Source organism: Bos indicus x Bos taurus, chromosome 16, assembly GCF_003369695.1.
Source record: "Bos indicus x Bos taurus breed Angus x Brahman F1 hybrid chromosome 16, Bos_hybrid_MaternalHap_v2.0, whole genome shotgun sequence".
In the NCBI taxonomy this organism is placed as follows: Eukaryota; Metazoa; Chordata; class Mammalia; order Artiodactyla; family Bovidae; genus Bos; species Bos indicus x Bos taurus.
Genome location: NC_040091.1, coordinates 62,986,120 through 63,004,420, shown reverse-complemented (window position 1 = coordinate 63,004,420; position 18,301 = coordinate 62,986,120). Strand labels below are relative to the sequence as shown.

At 45.2% G+C, this 18,301-nt stretch overlaps 1 protein-coding gene across 5 annotated transcripts in view; it reads left to right on the top strand.

Moving 5' to 3' along the window:
- Window positions 1-18,301, top strand: part of RGS8 (regulator of G protein signaling 8) — a 47,368-nt gene that overhangs the window by 15,630 nt on the left and 13,437 nt on the right. For all 5 annotated transcript variants that reach the window (XM_027565515.1, XM_027565516.1, XM_027565519.1 and 2 more), the window contains 4 exons: window positions 308-455; window positions 859-987; window positions 3,415-3,516; window positions 4,754-4,818. In XM_027565515.1, the coding sequence (XP_027421316.1) occupies window positions 962-987; window positions 3,415-3,516; window positions 4,754-4,818 (193 nt within the window). In that variant the 5' untranslated portion in view covers window positions 308-455; window positions 859-961. The remainder of the gene's footprint in view (window positions 1-307; window positions 456-858; window positions 988-3,414; window positions 3,517-4,753; window positions 4,819-18,301) is intronic.

Sequence of the window (18,301 nt, the reverse complement as noted above, 5' to 3'; positions counted from 1 at the left end):
GGTTTCTTTGAAAATGGATTCTATGTTTGGTGTCAGGGTTCCCAGGGGAACCCTTAATGGATAGGCTGCTCTCCTCACGTGTTTCTTCCTATCAGTTTCGTCTGTGGGAACAAAGGGTTTGACGCCCTGAGAGTGGGACCCCACAGGAGAGAGAGGGGATCAAGTCAATCAGGCCTCTACCTGGAGACCCACGTTTCCCTGATGCGCTTCCTGCTTCAGGTCAGGGACAGGCCAGTCCCCAAACTGTGGAAGGTCAGGCAGTCTCCATCTGGGATGGGGAGAGTGACTTGCATATTCATTTCTTCAGCCTGTGCCTGTGATCCCTGCAAAGGAGCAAACCTGAGTGGTGACAGCGCCTGACGAGCCTCCCTTGGAGTTCTTCCAACCTTCCTCCCGCTCACGCCCTCCCCGGGCTCCGGCACTCCCACCTCCGGGACAGGTCCCCTTGGAGGGAGGTGAGAAACAGCCAATTAAAGGATTCTGGAGCAAGCGCTGACCCCTCCTCCCCCACCCAGGGCTGGCTGGTCACTTGGGCCCCACTCAAGTAAGACATAGGGAACAGTCATTTTGGGCTTGCGATGCTGTGCCTTCCTCCCCAGGGAGGGGCTCGCATCCCACTTTACGTTGATGGTCAGTAGCCGGGGAAGCAGGGACTCCTGACCAACAGGCAACAATGTGAATCCACCCAACACCTGATCCTTGTGCACCCTGGTTGGTCACCCTTGGTCAGGACCAGCAGACGTTCGTGGGGGACAGGGGTGTGTGGGGAGGTATTTCCTTGGCAGACGGTCACCTGCTAGGACTTGCAGTACCGTCAGAGAGGGGGGCCCCCTCTTACAGCAGATTCTTTGATTTTAGGTGAGAGGACGTGAAAGGGTAAATCCCTGAGCCCTGCAGTCTTATCTCCCGCCCTGTCGTCCCTGCACATCAGCCAGAGGGTTAACCATAAGTGGGCGCCCGTATGGCCGCTTTACTGATGCCACGCAGGTAACTGATGCTAACATGTTTTCTCATCTTTCTTTCCTCTTTTTCCACCTTCCCACCTACCCTGCTGTCTGAGCCAGCCCCAAACCTAATCCTGTGGGTGGATCACTGGCCTCCATCCCCCAGGCCTCCTGTGTGGACTGTGCTGTGTTTGCCTGGATGCTTCTTGCAGAGTTGGGGCCTTGCAAGCAGAACCTGCCTTAGCACCAAGCCCTGCCCTATGGGATGGGACTCAGAGGGTGGGACTGTGCATGAGCTTGTATTGAACCTTTTAGGGGTCTCTCTGTGTTACTGGGATAGAGAAGAAAGATGAGGGCAAGTCCTTTGTTTTTAAAGTAGCCTTAACCTTTGACTCTTGCTTTTGCTCCTGTTATTTCAGACCTAATGAAAAGGTTAAGTCTCAGTTAGACAAGATAGAAAGTCAGAACTATTTTGCCCCAAAGGATATTTTATGGAAGACTTTTTGCAAACTATTTGGAAGACTCACTGTTGTCTTGGTAACAAGCAGCACCCTTTACACTGGCCCCTGCTAAACCTTGTTAGATGGCTTGCATGGATTTACCACTTATTGAAGTCCTCTTAATTGCTCTTTTGGGGGCATCGACCTGACTATTCACTGACTGATGTTTCTGAGGCACCGAGGAATGAGCCAACTCACTCTGAGTTGGTTCTGGCCTGTGGTGCAGCCTGGGCAGGACCTGCACTTGAATTCATGGAATGTGATGATTCAAGGGCCCTTAATCAGTTGCTCCAATAGCCTGATGCTGGGACACCCTGTGATTTGTAAGAGCAAGTGGACATGACATGCTCACTGTTGAGGGAGAGAGAATGGCTGTAGCCAGTGTTTTGAAATGCAAGGAAATCGATGGCTGCACAGTGAGCCTGGCTGAGATGAGAGCTGGGGGCACAGGATATGCAGGAGAGGAGATATTTCTGGGGCCTTGGATGTTCTGGCCTTAAAAGGCTCCTCGGAGATAGGCTGTGCATGTGTTGTCCACCCCCGCCGAAGGTAATACCATCCCCGTAGACGTTTGCTGGATGAGATTTCTGTGAACAATGACCGGGGTCAGAGATGAAAACCCATTTGAAGTAAAAGAGCTTGAATTGGATCTCACATCTCTGCCCAGGTTCAGGATTTGTGAAAATGAGGAAGGGAAACCAGGATGGAAGAAGTTCCTTTTAACAAGGAGAATAATGTCTTCTTGGACTATTTCCAGGCCAAATTGTCACCAGCGTGTACATGGCGGTCCCCTTTTATCAGCTACTTTTAAGTCCTGCTCATCCCAAACTCCTCCCTCTTACCTTTGCCCTCCATCCAAGGAGTGATCATGGTTAGAGGTCAGGGGTCAATGAACTTAATCTATCAGGAACCAGGGAGTAAATATTGTCAACTTCATGGGCCATACAGTCCATCCTCAACCACCCAACTGTGCCCTTATGTTCGAAAACAGCTTCAGACCATATATAAACAAGCAGGGTGTTTCCAATAAATAAGATTCCAATAAAATTTTATTTACACAAACAGGTATCTCTCAGGGCTGTAATTTTCCAATCTCACTGAAAGGTCAAAGGGGGCTAATATTGAGAGTCTGAAAGAGATATTAGCTTCATTTCTCTTGGATGCTGTCACAACAAGTAACTGCAAAGTGTCTGGTCCTTAAGAAAACAAAAAATATGAGAAATTTAAGCACGCATGTTAAAATTTTAAATGTGTTGATTGAGATTAGCCAAAATACAAATAAGTGTATGAGAGCTTAGTTAAGTGAAATTGCTAACAGAGGGTACCCTGGTTCTTAGCTGCTGATTGTACCCACTGCTTCTGCTTCCCACCTGCAGGCATCAGTCCTCTGGTCTGTCACCATTCATGTCTATCCTCAGCTTTGTGGGATGAATGGGAAGGACCTGAGGTAGAATTGACCTGCCCTGAAGGTCCCTACTTTGTGCTCTGAGATCCTGTGACAGGCATCACTGTGTCACTCGAGCATCTCTCTCTCTCCGTGTGGCTATCACTGGGGCTCTGCAGTCAGGAGTTATCGCTGCTGCTGCTACTTTGCCCTCCTAGAGGGAGAGCAAAATGTGGATTGTTACTTCGCCATCACTGTATTTCCTTTCCCCACAGAGAATCCTAATTTAGAAATTCTTCCAAGCTAATGACCTTCATTGACTTACCATCAACTTGCATGTCAGCTTTAAAAAGCGTTAAGCCTCTAGGGCTAGGGGACCTATTACTATTCCGGTCGTCAAGATAGGGAGTGAATACTGCCCTTGATCCTCTTGGTGTTTCTCCTCTCGCTCATGAAATCTTCAGGGGCCACCTGGGGAAGGATGGGAGCGGGGCGGGGCTGGCCTCTGCCACAGCAGCTCCCCTTTGGGGGCTGACAGTTATTTTCATGACAGTTCCCCATCTTTCTGCCCTTGTGTTTTTTGCAGGAACAAAGGGATGAGGACTCGACTGGGATGCCTGTCTCACAAGTCTGACTCTTGTAGCGATTTCACAGCCATTCTTCCCGACAAACCCAACCGTGCTCTAAAGTGAGTTATACGGCCACACTGCATCCCCAGAGTGTCGGCCATGGGATGCTCACGCTGGGACTATACAACCCCTTCTTCTCTGGTAGATGGCTGAAGAGATGAGCCGAGTGACAATAACTTCCAGTCTCTTGGTGGCTTCTTTTCTATCTTTGAACGCAAGTGAAAGAATGTTATCTTCCTTTTCAAAGCATATGGCTTCAGAATAGGGATCCTCCTTTTTCTCCTAAGAAAGCCATATTAAGCACCACTCTTATAAAGCTGCAGTGAAGAATACTTCTTTGTTCTACTTAATTGTCAACCTGAGCTTCTCAGTTTGGAAACACTCAAATCTACTCTTAAAAATCTGCTTAGGTTGAGATGATCTGGTTTCAGTGCCTATTCTCTGTGCAGGCACTGTCTTAAATGACGTCACAAACGGTACCTCATTTAACCCTCATGGGGTGCTGTGATGGGTGCCTTCAACCCCATTAAAGAGGCGAGGAAACAAAGCTGGCAGTAAGAGATGGAGTCAGGAACTCAGCCTCACTTTTGTTTCCAAGTCCAGCTTCTTTCCGTTGTGATTGTGATATGTTAATTAACTAATTTATTAAGGAGAGGTATAGTTGGCTTGGTGGCTCAGATGGTAAAGAATCCACCTGCAATGCAGGTTTTGATCCCTGGGCCGTTAAGATCCCTTGGAGAAGGAAATGGCAGCCCACTCCAGTATGCTTGCCTGAAGAATTCTATGGACAGAGGATTGTAGGGGAGGGGGTCACAAAGAGTCAGACATGACTGAGCAACTAACACTTTAACTTTCATAGTTGGCTTACAACGGCATCTGTTTTCTTATTTTTTAAATTTTGCTTTTAATTTATTTTGGCTGCCCTGTGCAGCTTATGGGATCTTAGTTTCCCTTCCAGGGATTGAACCTGGGCTCTTGGGAATGAGAACACTGAGTCCTAACTGCTGGGTTGCCAGGGAATTCCCCTACAGTGGCATCTTTAGAGGATATACTTTCTTAGTTTTGCTTTTTAGACTGAAAGCCAACTTATTAAACTTACGGAATCCCAATTCTGAGATTCTTCTATCAGCTACTTAAGAATGTGTACATTTCTAGCAACAGGATTGCAGGAGTCCAAACGTGGTCTTCACTTGCCCTCCATTGCTTTGATTTGTTCTCATGAGCAAATCTCAGTGGTGGCTGAAGGAGAGGAGGTCATTGCAGAAAGATTCAAGACAGATGTTTCTTCTTTCCTAGGAGACTATCCACAGAAGAAGCTACAAGGTGGGCAGATTCCTTTGATGTGCTTCTCTCCCATAAGTGTAAGTAAAATTCAGGCTTTATCATGTCTCAGCAAATCATTCATTTTGTAAAAGATGAACCCACCATGATCCAGGTACTGTGCCTGGTGTTTCAGACAGCTCCAGCCTGCACCCTCAGAGAGCCTGAGTATAGACAAGAAAACATAATTTAAATGCTCTGGGAAGAGGGCCCTTATTTTCTGTTTTCTGAGCTGAAAATTTGGTCCCAAGAAGCCTTCATGTCTCAGCAACTTTAGCAAGAAAGAATTTGATTTAGAGAGTTGGAGTGATGGGTTCTTTGGGAATGAAAGTCTAGATTCCATGCAGATCTTGCTTTATAAAATTAAATGACCTCCCCCCAAGTCACTGGAGAGCCTGGGGTTACTCATCAGTCAAAAGAATATTTTGTGCATTTTGTTATTGACTTGGGTTGGCAGAGTTTTGAGTTTTCTTATCCCTCCTTATTTGGGGGGTTTACTATCCCAGCTGTATTATACCCTCAACTTGCCATAAGTTTTATTAGTACACACTTCTGGTATCTTTCCTCTTCTGTTGCCCCCTTGCCTCATCTCATATGCCTTCTGCTTGCCACAAAGACAGAAAGAGTTGTGCATTTTCATAGGAAGGGCATTTTGATGGGAGCTGGACTTTTCAGCTCTTGCTTTTTTTCTCATCGTAAGCAAGTCCAAGTTCACTGGGCTTCACGACCTAGTGGCATGAAAAACATGGAAGTAGGAAAGCAGAGGTAAAGAAGATGGAAGGGTCTTTTGAGGAGAAAGGAAGGTTTTACACAGGCATTCAGTGCTCCCTGTAAATTTGTCTTGTTGGTATTAGGAATCCTGATTGATCTGGGAGCAGGAGGGAAGCTTTTGGCATGGAGTGTGGAACATGATTTTGCACTGCGAAGTGAAGGGCATTGGCTGGTATATCCTTGTTTTCTGGATTCTGACCCAGCTCGGCTACCAGATAGTTGATGGCCTTGATGGGGTTGCTCCGTCTTTAGAAAATGTCTTTAAAAGTGACTTCGCTTTCATCTAGAGGAGCAGTTCCTTCTAACCATATCCTTGGTCCTAATACTAATTAACAACTGCTTTTGAATAGTTTTTAAAGTGAAATGCAAAATTTAAGAATAAGCGCATATTGTAACGAGTAATTTTGTGAGACAAATAGTCATTTTAGTGTTCTATGGATTACAGTTAGGAAGGAAAATAAAGCAGAGGAGATACAGCAAGTATAACATATGGCTGTAACACCAAACAGCAAACTTCTGTGGTGAATTTGCCAAAGCAATGGCGTATGCGCAATAATACTTAGGATTTGACAGCAATGGTCGTTTTTTTATGCGGCAATTCTGACTTATTTTCTGGAGTGACATTAGGCGGCTAAACAAGTGTCACTATCAATTTACTCCTTCTTTTCTGGCTGGATTTGACTCAAGGTCATCTTGAAGTTTGGTTTCTATTTCAGCCTCATGACTGACTCAGTTTAAGTCCCTGAGGCTGTTTCCTCATTCTTAAATCGGGATGGAAATACCTGTGTGCCACCTGTCACCCAGGTGTGAGAATCTTCACGAGAGGTCACCTTTAGATGATTTTGGGGTTCTCTATGCAAAGGTGTTTTGTGAGAATATGGTGGAATTTTTTTAAGAATGGAATTTTAAAAGAATTTTTCTCAAATGAGAAATAAATGTGCCTTGAGAATAAGACTGCAAATTTTGCTGCCGATGATTAATGAGAAGCCTTTACAAAGTTTATGGTACTAAAGCTAGTGGATGGATGCTCAGGGTATATTTGGATTTCTTTAATGGTAAGACCCGGAGATTGAGAGGTTTAATTGTATTTGTTTGATTCAATGACTTTTAGAGCTAAAGACACTTGGTTCTGCTTCTGTCACAGGTACTTTGGGTTTCCAGGAATGAAATAACAATTTTCTGAGAGGGAGATTCCACTAAAGGGTTACAAGCTGACACCAGATTGCCTCTTTGTAAAAAAAAAAAAAAAAAAAGGTACAGAAATAGGCTTTTTGAACTTTGAAGTTCTGTGATCTTTCTTGGAATCTGATGTTCATTTTTATTTATTTATTTTTTACTACGGAAATAAAAAGCCGATGGAGTGAATGTCTTTGAGAAGCAAGGGACTTTCATTTAGGGGCTTCTGGCAGAATTTCAAGGTTTTAACACTTGAAAACTTACTCCCCGTGAATCTGTGGAGGGTCAGAGACCAGCCTACCTCCAAGAGTGTTGGCAACTTTCTAAAAGTCTAATTAATTTGGGTTAGTATTATGACTCAATTAGGCCTGATTAAGCTTTTCCAAAGGGATTACATGTGTGCTGGTCTCTTAGGAGGGACAGCAGTTGATCAGAGGTGCACAGGAATTTAAACAACAAAATGTCCTAAAAAGAAAAGAGAATGATTGAATGACTGGGCTCCAGGAACACTTGTGTTGGTCTAGAACACACTGGCTGGTAATTCTCCAGGCAGCTGTCCTCCCTGCATATTCTATTTCAGAAAACTCAGATAATTGTTCTTGTTCCCATTCTCAGTCGACAGAGCATCTCTGCCATCTTGCCCTGCCTGGATGTTTTCATTCTCTCCAAAAGGTGAACTGAGTCCTCATTATGGACAAAATCTATGCTAAGTTGCTGATGGGCAGGGGGCTGCAAGATGAACCAGACTGTCCTTCCTTGGTGGAGAATGCAGCCTTCTGAGAAAACAGACATGCCTACAGACAATAAAGATACAGGCAGTGTGCTAAGACTCGGGGGGGTGGGGGGAGTTCAAGATTTCACATAGGATCTTGGCATCCAGTGTTTCTCTTAAATGCTACCTAATCTGTGTTAGAGGTCCTTACCAATCCAGAGCAGAAGGGCTGCTTTTGGTTTAGAACAGCGGTCCCCAACCTTTTTGGCACAAGGGACTAGTTTCATGGAAGACAATTTTTCCATAGACTGGAGTGAAGGGATGGGTGGAGGGGTTGTTTTGGGGATGATCCAAGTACAGTACATTTACTGCATTTTATTTCTATTGTTATTACATCAGCTCCACCTCAGATCATCAGGCATTAGATCCCAGAGGTTGGGCACCCCTGGTTTAGAGATTTGTTCCATTTAATGGGGAGCATGTTTCTGCTTGGAGAAGGCAATGGCACCCCACTCCAGTACTTCTGCCTGGAAAATCCCATGGATGGAGGAGCCTGGTGGGCTGCAGTCCATGGGGTCGCTAAGAGTCGGACACGACTGAGCAACTTCACTTTCACTTTTCACTTTCATGCATTGGAGAAGGAAATGGCAACCCACTGCAGTGTTCTTGCCTGGAGAATCCCAGGGACGGGGGATCCTGGTGGGCTGCCATCTATGGGGTCGCACAGAGTCGGACATGACTGAAGCGACTTAGCAGCAGCAGCAGCAGTGTGTTTCTGCTCACACTAACTGGTAGTCAGACCTCTCAATTTTGACCCAGCTCTACTGCTTAATAGCTGGATGGCCTTGATGGAATCCTTCATTCTCTTGGAAAATCTGTTTCCTCATCTCTACAGTGAAGGCTCTGGACTCAAGAGGGCTGGATTGAGCTCTGCCCTGTTCTAGGAGGCTGTCTACAGCAACCACCAGGATTGGCAATCACTCGTCACCTACGGCAGGTGGTTTGAGTCAGCACTGCCTGCAGGGTTATATAAAAGTGCTTTAGAGGTGAAATGGCTTGAGCAAGCAGATAAGAGGCGAGGCCACCTGTGTTATGAAGCCTTCTCTCCTTGGCAGGATCCCACTGGACAGGGATGCACCTCATGGGTTGAAATCTCAGGCAAAAAAGAACTCTACTAAATCTTAAACCGTAGAATAAAAAAAGCTAGGACACAAATACTTGAAGCAGTCTTATTTCCAATTACATTTGCTTACAAATGTAGTACAGAGCTGAAGAAGAACCCGTGGCGGTCTAGGAGATAACTATTTGCTAAGTGCTCTTTTTTTTTTAACCAACAAATGAAAAATGAAATTGAAATTGCTGATGGCTTCATTAGATAGAGAGGGATTTCTAATGTGTGTTAATTTGGCATCTTTTTCCTGTTCAACCAGTGACAATTAGACTTGGTGCCTGTGAGTGTGCACGTAGTCTGTCCCTGGGGGGGTGTGTGCATGCGCCCACCTCTGCAGTTCAGACCTGGGATGAAGCCTCCCGGCTTGTGGGAAATCTTCTCTGACAGGTTGCTGGAGAGTACAGAATTGTGTGTCTTCTGCTTTTATTCCTCATGAGGTTCAGACATATGCTTGTTATTTGTCCAGCTTTTAGTAGGACATTCAGTCCTTAACTCTGAATTGATTCTCTCTCCTTCCCTCTGTCCCTCCCTCCTTTTTTTTTTTTTGACATAAAAGTTGAAATTCATTCCAGTTTTAAGGTGAAGGTGGAGACCGTGTTCCTTTCCCGTCCTCTCACTTCTTGCAGCCTGATCCCCCACCTGGATGACAGAGCTCCCCATCCTGGGTCTCCGTTTGGTCCTTGTCTGTGTTTCATTGTTTGCAGAGCATGAAGGGTCCAGACTGACCTGTCCCCACCAGGCCCAGGGAAAGCAAGATTCATGGAACAGTATAATTGAAAGCTCTTTTACATTTGCAGAGTTAGTGTTCATCTCTGAGCAAAGGAGATCAGTAAAGAAGCTTTTAGTTTAATGAAAAAATTAGCCCCTTTGGGATAATGATTGAGATACAGAAAAATAATGATGTGACCTGGTCACATGGCACCCGAGCAGAAAACCCCATACAAGCAGACACTAAAATTATCAGCTCATGAAATTCCACACTCGTTCGTCCAAGTGGCCTTTAGCTCTAGAATGTACAGTTTAATAATCAGATTTCCATTTGTCACACAGGCTTCCCCTCATTCCTCTCCAAGCCCTAAGGTTCTAGAATAGTGTTACTCAAAGTTGGATCCATGGAAGGCTGCATCAGCAGCGGATGATTCGATGGGAGCTTGTGAGAAAGGCAAATTCTTGGGTCTTGGCTCATACCTACTGAATCAGAATCTCTGCAAGTAGGGGCCCGTAATCTGTTTTTTCTCTATACGGGTGTGTGCTCAGTCATGTCCAGCTCTTTGCAACTTGGTGGGATTATAGCCCACCAGGATCCCCTGTCCATGGAATTCTCCGGGAAAGAATGCTGGAGTGGGTTTCCATTTCCTTCTTCAGGGGATCTTCCCGACCCAGAGATGGAACCCACATCTCTTGCATCTCCTGCACTGGCAGGCAGATTCTTTATCACTGCTCTCAAATACAAGTAGGGAAAACTATGAACCTGGAACATCTTGGTGGGGCAGGTGGTTAGTGCTTTCCAAGAGAGACACTAAAGACTGGACTTCAGTTCTCCAAGATTCTCAGGCAACACATCCATTTAATGGGGCAGCGTCTATGTGTTGCAGAGTCCTCATATATAGCAGACATGGTAGAGGGTCTTCACAGTAAATAAATACGGCAGGTGTACTTTCTGGATAAAGTGAGGATAAAGGTTAGAAAGAGATACTCTAACTAGAGGTGGATGGAAAAGAAACTTCTCTTCCTCTTTACTACCCTCTCTGTTATCATTGTTAAGTCATTAAGCTGTGTCCAACTCTTTTCCGACCCCATGGGCTGTAGCCCACCAAGCTCCTCTGTACACGGGATTTCCTAGGCAAGAATACTGGAGTGAGTCGCCCTTTCCTTCTTCAGGGGATCTTCCCAACCCAGGGATCGAACCCATGTCTCCTGCGTTGGCAGGTGTTTTCCTTACTGCTGAGCCACCAGGGAAGCCTGCCACCCTCTCTACATTGCTATAATTTTTACTTTCACCCACCCGGGAGCATGGGTGCATTCAGCCTTTACAGAAGAACTGCCAGGAATATATAAGGCAGCTATTAAAAGCTCACTGGAAAAGGTTTGAATGAAAGCAATTGGACACTCATTCTGTTGCTTACCAGCTGTGACCTTTGGTAAATTATGTAACCTCTATAAACCTCGCTTTCTTCATCTATGAAAGGGGAATGCTTAGACTTACCTTGTAGAGTTATGAAAGTGAAAGTGAAGTCGCTCAGTCGTGTCCGACTCTTTGCGACTCCATGGACTGTAGCCTACCAGGCTCCTCCCTCCATTGGATGGCGAGAATTAAATGTGATTGTGAAATGCTATGCATGATGACTGGTGCATAGTGAGGCTCCATGAAGGATAACTATTACTATTTTTGTTATAACCCAACATTAAATTCACTGAGAACAAATGCCTTTTATGACTCCTATATGCTAGAGATGGTGTAAGCTCCTTGATCCTGTAGGCAGCTTGAGGTTGAACTCGGTGGGTGGGATGTGGGTCACGTTAGTTTCACCAGTGGGCTTATTTAGATTTCATAATACCTCCCTCCACTTGCCACATGAGGTTTTGACATCCTTTCCTCATAGCATCCCAATTTCCTCTCAATGTATGTGAGAGAATCTACCTGGATATGTAGTCTTTTCTTTTTTTAAATTTAAATAACATTTATTAACAAAAGTATTGATTTTATTTTTAATTTTATTGGAGTATAATTGATTTACAATATTGTGTTAGTTTCTGGCATACAGTAAAGTGAGTCAGTAATACATATGCATATATCTATCCTTTTTTTAGATTCTTTTCCCGTATAGACTGTTGCAGAGTATTGAGTAGATTTCCCTGTGCCACACAGTGGGTCCTTATTAATTATCTCTTTTATGTATAGTAGCATGTATATCAATCTCAGTCTCGCAATTTATCCCTCCCCTCCTTAGACCCTGGTAACCATCTGTTTGTTTCCTACTTCTGTGACTCTATTTCTGTTTTGTTCATAAATTCATTTGTATCCTTTTTAAAGATTTCATATATAATTGATATTATGTGATTTGTCTTTGACTCACTTCACTCAGTATGACAATCTTTAGGTCCATCCATGTTCCTGCAAATGGCATTATTTTGTTCTATTTTATGGTTGAGTAGTATTTATTGTATATATGTACCACATCTTCTTCAGCGGGAGGTAGTTTTTAAAAGCCCAGCAGGTAAATCTGCTATGTTCCCTCTTTGAGAGTCCTTGCAGAATTGTTATATCAAACCAGCCAGACAAGCATTCCCAAACACTTAATTTTTGAAATCTTTTAAGCTGTGGGCTGTGTACATGGGATTTGACAATATTTCTCTTGTCTTTATAGTTATTTGTGGATGCTAAACTTTCACTCTATTTGGGGCACATCTCCTTTTTCACATATTTAATAAAAAATATTCCTTGCTAATTTCTTATAATAGTTGCAGATACAGGTTCTATCATGTTCTGTTACTTGACTAAGTTTCTGCTTGACAAAATAAGAAGGAACACTGGACTAGAAGTGTTAAGACCCAGGCTCTCCTTTCTCTTCAGACCACATCCTAGGAATGAGGAACTGTGCAACCCAGGGCCTCACGGGTTCCTAGTGTTCAGTGTAGGGCTGGATCGTAGTATCTCCCACGTCCTTCCTGACTCAAAGATTCTAGCAACTAAGTCCTGCTACTTCATAATCTAACATCTTCCTGTATATACACTAACAAAGTAGAGATCATTGAAGAAAATTACGTTAATCACAAGACTGAAGTACAATTAGCATAGTAATTGCTTGCCAATAAATGTCAAGAACCGGAAATAGTTTGTTCTCTAAATAATCTTCCTACCTAAATCTTCTTAGCCAAAGTTATTTGCTTTAAAACCTTCATTCTGTAGATAACATAAAAGGAAGGCTTTGATCCTGGTGCTATTCTCATCACAAATTTCAAATTAGTAAGCTTGGCTCTGAATCACAGAGGTTTTGATTTGCCGTTAATGTATGTAGCCTAGATTTTATAAATGTATATTCCTCTCTTCTCCTGTCTGACCTTGGACCCATGCGCCAGCTTATTTTTCCCAATTGGTCAGGGATGCAAGAGGACTCTGGTCTTTGAGACTACTACACTTTAGCAAACAGAAAGCTAAAAAAAATAAATAAATAAATCATTCTTGTGATCTTGTATTTTTCCAAGCCTGGGGACTGAGTTAGGCTGCAGCCCACCCCCACTGCCGGCTAAATCAGGACTCCTGGACCTTGAACTGTTACCTAAGCCCCCCTCCCCACCGCACCAGCTGCACTGATCATTCATAGTGACCCAGTTTCTTTTCTTATGTAAGCACCCTGCATCAAAGAACTAGAGGGAGGGTGCCGGCAGCAGGCAGCGTGTGCGGCCACGGGTGTGTTCTTGGAGATGCTGTGCATGCTCGGGAGGACGTCAAAATTCTGTCCCATGTTCCAGGAATTCTGGTCACCAGCTTTTCCGTTCCTGCGACTCAATAGACACTACTTTCAGACATGTCTGATGTCTTTAGAGCCTTGACTTCTTAGAGGGTTGTACAGAGAAAACCCAGTATGAAATGAAAAAGGAAAAAGGCGGATCCTCCTGTTTCTCTCTCATTTTCCTCAACTGTTTCTCACCCATCATCTTTAAGTTACCAGGGTCGTTTTTCCGTGTTAGGCATTTTTTTTTAATTGGAGGATAATCACTTTACAATGTTGTGTTGGTTTTTGCCGTGCAACAATGTGAATCAGCCATGAGTATACATCAGGCATGTTATGTTCTGTCTAATGAGTCCTTAAGGCAGCAAAGTACGGGAATAATGGTCATAAACATGTATGGAGCAATCACTGTTTTGGTGTCAGACTCTGCATGCGCTTTACATGCATTAAGAGTTTCACGGGGAAGGTACTATTAGCATCTGCATTTCACGGAGGAGAGAACTGAGCCTCAGAGAGGTCTAGTGTCTTGCTCAAGGTCACACTTAACTAGTGTGTGTCGAGCCAGAACACAGTCCCAGGCAGAATAGCTTCAGGACTCAGAAGTCACTCTTCCTGGCTGCCTGGAATCTGTGGGTGTGGTGAAGGGGGGACTCTATTTCTCTGGGTACTGGGGAGGGAACTGGGTCTAGGATGCCCCAGGGAGGGGTGGGTAAGGAGGGGTGGATGTATATGGCTGGGCGGGGGTGGGGGGAGGGCAGAGGAAGCACAGCTAATAAAGCAGGTCACTCTCAGAAGCCAGTGGAGGCTATGAGCCTTTCAGAGATGAAGCAGCATCTTGCATTTTAACCAACTGCAGTTTATGGACAAGTGGAAGGGAAGGAGAGGGTCCTGGTAGAAAGAAGGGGAAAGATGGAAGGAGGATCGAAAAGGGATGGAAGACAGAAGAGAAGGGGAAAAGGCAGGGAAAGATGTTGAGGAATCAGGCAGAGGACCAGACAAAAGACTTGCTGGGAGGAGGTGGGAGGTGATAGAAGGGGGAGGAAAAGATGCAGATGAAAAGAAGAAACACTGCTGTAGTCCCATAAGCTTCCTCAGCTAGGTCACAGGATCAGGAAAGGTGGGCCAGGTCGGGACCAGTGGTCTGTACACAGCAGGGAAGGGGAGGGGCTCCTGCAGTCATGGGGGTGGGAGGCTTCCACCTGCATCTCAGGGTCCTTTTTGCAGGATGAAACTTCTCTTTGCACAGTGACCCTCCTCCCTGCCTTGCTCAGAGGCGGCCCTGGGAATGTAAAAGGAGGGGGCGATAGGCTGCGCTGAGAGGGGAGGGGAAGGAAAGGAGGAGGGCTGCGATCCCCAGGGTGGGGGCAGGCGTCTTTCAAAGACACTTTTCGGGTCATCTTTGCTACAGTGCTGCTGTTCGGGTCCAGACCCTCCCAGGCCTTTCTCCCTTCCTTCCCCATCTCTCACTGAGCTCTTCCCTTGGAATGCCAGGCAATTTTAAGTACCATATTTTGCTTCAGTTCCCCTCCCACATCCTCTGAAGCCTCTGAAATGCAAGCAAACACATTTTGGATCAAGGTCACCTGGAAGGATGCACTCTACAAGGTCACTCAGCTGTGCTGTGTGATGGTGTCCTGGGGCCGGGGTGCGGGAGTGTGTCTGTCTGCTCTGTGAGGTACCTCTGCATCCTGGGAGGGACACTCAGGGTGGATATCAGAGCTGTGGAAAAGAAACAAGCCTGATTCTAGGTTATGGCTGGTACCTGGTAGCCTCTGTGGACCACACAGAGATGGTGGTGGCCGATGTTGTCTTGCTGGAGAATCCCCGGCTCTGTGGGCCAAATGTTGCCTTTGCCCTGGTGGAGCGTACTTTCATCATACCGTCCAATGTGGGGTTATTGTTCATCCCGCCTTTGGAGGAAGTGATAACGTGGGACCCACCAATGTTCACAAGCGGACAACAGGCAGAGTGGGCTCCGAAGTCATGTAGATGTGTGTGTAAATCCACCTTCCACCCCTCACAGGCCAAATGACCACAGTCATTTCACTTGAACTCTCCAAGATGAGAAGACCTGGGCTTCAAGATGTTAAGATGTTTTTCCAAGGTCTCACAGGATTCGAACCCAGGCTGTCTGACCCCACAGCCTCTGGCTTAATAACGGGCTTGGTGTAGAGGTTATGTGAGTTGATAACTGGACTGCACACCATAGAACTTGCCCTGGGGTAAGTTCTGGATGTGTGATGGTGAGGAGGAGGAGGATGGAAAGCCATCTACTGAGAGCTGTGTGTGATGCAGGCTGGTGATTGTGATGGAAGCCCAGGGTGGAGCACTAACCCTACCTGGGAGAGTTCATGAGATAGACCACCCTCACTTACAGACCAGGGTGCTGAGGCTAGGTCAGGTTGAATGTGCTAATTACCAGTGGCCTGCCTGTGACCTGAACTGGTACTCTAGCTGAGACTGCAGTGCTCCCACCCTAGGTGGGATGGGCGGACTCACCGGGCTGCCTGACAATCTGAGTATGAGCCCACCATGCATTTTACTCCAAATCCCCCTCCCCACACAGTCTGAGCTGCTGTAACTCCATTGGATTCTCCTGCCAAAGCGCATCCCTCTCTCCATGTTGTTCTCATCTCTCATACCCTTCCGCCTCCCTTGGTGACTTTTTTCATCTTCTCTCCACCTCATCTGTTGTCTTCATTACTGGAAATGTTGTCACCAGCATGTTCTCCAGACCGCCTTGGCTTGCACTGCAGTGGCTCTCCTCTCTAGTCGTCACTGGCGCAGGCAGGCATCCCTTGAGACCATCATGCAGAGCTGGGGACTGGACCACCAGCCGCAGAAGAATGCTGGCTCTGCAGTTTGGCCTCCTTGCCACTTGCTAACCATGCGACCTTCAGCAAGTTATTTAACTTCTCTAAGCTTCATCTTTCTCTGCTGTGAAATGAAGAAACTCTCAGGACCTATGCTGTTGATTTGCTAGAAGCAGCAAATGCCATGAGGCGCACAAAGCATTTGGTGCTGTGTCTGGCCCAAAATGCGTGCCCAGTACAAATTGGCAGGGAAAAAGAAATGCAAAAAGGCAAAATGGTTGTCTGAGGAGGCCTTACAAATAGCTGTGAAAAGAAGAGAAGTGAAAGGCAAAGGAGAAAAGGAAAAATATACCCATTTGAATGCAGAGTTCCAAAGAAAAGCAAGGAGAGATAAGAAAGCCTTCCTCAGTGTTCAGTGCATAGAAATAGAGGAAAATGACAGAATGGGAAAGACTAGAGATCTCTTCAAGAAAATTCGAGATACCAAGGGAACATTTCATGCAAAGATGGGCACAATAAAGGACAGAAATGGTATGGACCTAACAGAAGCAGAAGATAGTAAGAGGTGGCAAGAATACACAGAAGAACTATACAAAAAAGATCTTCACAACCCAGATAATCACGATGGTGTGATCACTCACCTAGAGCCAGAACATCCTGGAAGGCAAAGTCAAGTGGGCCTTAGGAAACATCACTATGAACAAAGCTAGTGGAGATGATGGAATTGCAGTTGAGCTCTTTCAAATCCTAAAAGATGATGCTATAAAAGTGCTGCACTCAATATGTCAGCAAATTTGGAAAAAGCAGCAGCAGCCACAGGACTGGAAAAGGTCAGCTTTCATTCCAGTCCCAAAGAAAGGCAATGCCAAAGAATGCTCAAACTATGGCACAGTTGCCCTCATCTCACACGCTAGCAAAGTAATGCTCAAAATTCTCCAAGCCAGGCTTCAACAATACATGAACTGTGAAATTCCAGATGTTCAAGCTGGTTTTAGAAAAGGCAGAGGAACCAGAGATCAAATTGCCAACATCTGTTGGATCATCGAAAAAGCAAGAGAGTTTCAGAAAAACATCTATTTCTGCTTTATTGACTATGCCAAAGCCTTTGACTGTGTGGATCACAACAAACTGTGGAAAACTCTTAAAGAGATGGGAATACCAGACCACCTGACCTGCCTCTTGATAAATCCGTATGCAGGTCAGGAAGCAACAGTTAGAACTGGACATGGAACAACAGACTGGTTCCAAATAGGGAAAGGAGTATGTCAAGGCTGTATATTGTCACCCTGCTTATTTAACTTCTATGCAGAGTACATCATGAGAAACGCTGGGCTGGAGGAAGCACGAGCTGGAATCAAGATTGCCAGGAGAAATATCAGTAACCTCAGATATGCAGATGACACCACCCTTATGGCAGAAAGCGAAGAACTAAAGAGCCTCTTAATGAAAAGGAAAGAGGAGAGTGAAAAAGTTAGCTTAAAACTCAATATTCAGAAAATCATGATCATGATCATTCAGAAAAATTTGGATCATGGCATCTGGTCCCATCACTTCATGGGAAATAGATGGGGAAACAGTGGAAACAGTGACAGACTTTATTTTGGGGGCTCCAAAATCACTGCAGATGGTGACTGCAGCAATGAAATTAAAAGATGCTTGCTCCTTGGAAGAAAAGCTATGACAAACCTAGACAGCATATTAAAAAGCAGAGACATTACTTTGCCAACAAAGATCCGTCTAGTCAAAGCTATGGTTTTTCCAGTAGTCATGTATAGATGTGAGAGTTGGATTATAAAGAAGGCTGAGCACCAAAGAATTGATGCTTTTGAACTGTGGTGTTGGAGAAGACTCTTGAGAGTCCCTTGGACTGCAAGGAGATCCAATCAGTCCATCTTAAAGGAAATCAGTCCCGAATATTCATTGGAAGGACTGATGCTGAAGCTGAAGCTCCAATACTTTGGCCACCTGATGGGAAGAACTGACTCATTGGAAAAGACCTTGATGCTGGGAAAGATTGAAGGCAAAAGGTGAAGGAGATGACAGAGTATGAGATGGTTGGATGGCATCACCGACTTGATGGACATGAGTTTGGGTAAACTCTGGGTGTTGGTGATGACAGGGAGGCCTGGTGTGCTGTAGTCCACAGGGTTGCAAAGAGTCAGACATGGCAGAGTGACTGAACTGAACTGAATTCACTGAGGTGTTATTTTAAAAATTCCTCCTCTAACTTCAAAAAAGTTTTTTTTTTCTCTTTAACCTTCTGCTTAGCCTCTTCCTTTTTAAGTGTCCCAACTCCTCGTTCCTTTCTGCTCTCCAGGTTCCAGCCTGGAGCTGATGCTCCTGTCCTTGAATGATGGGCACACCCCAAAACTAAAAGGTCTTAATCTTTTCCCGGTGCATCATAACCTTTTCCAGGAACTGAGATCT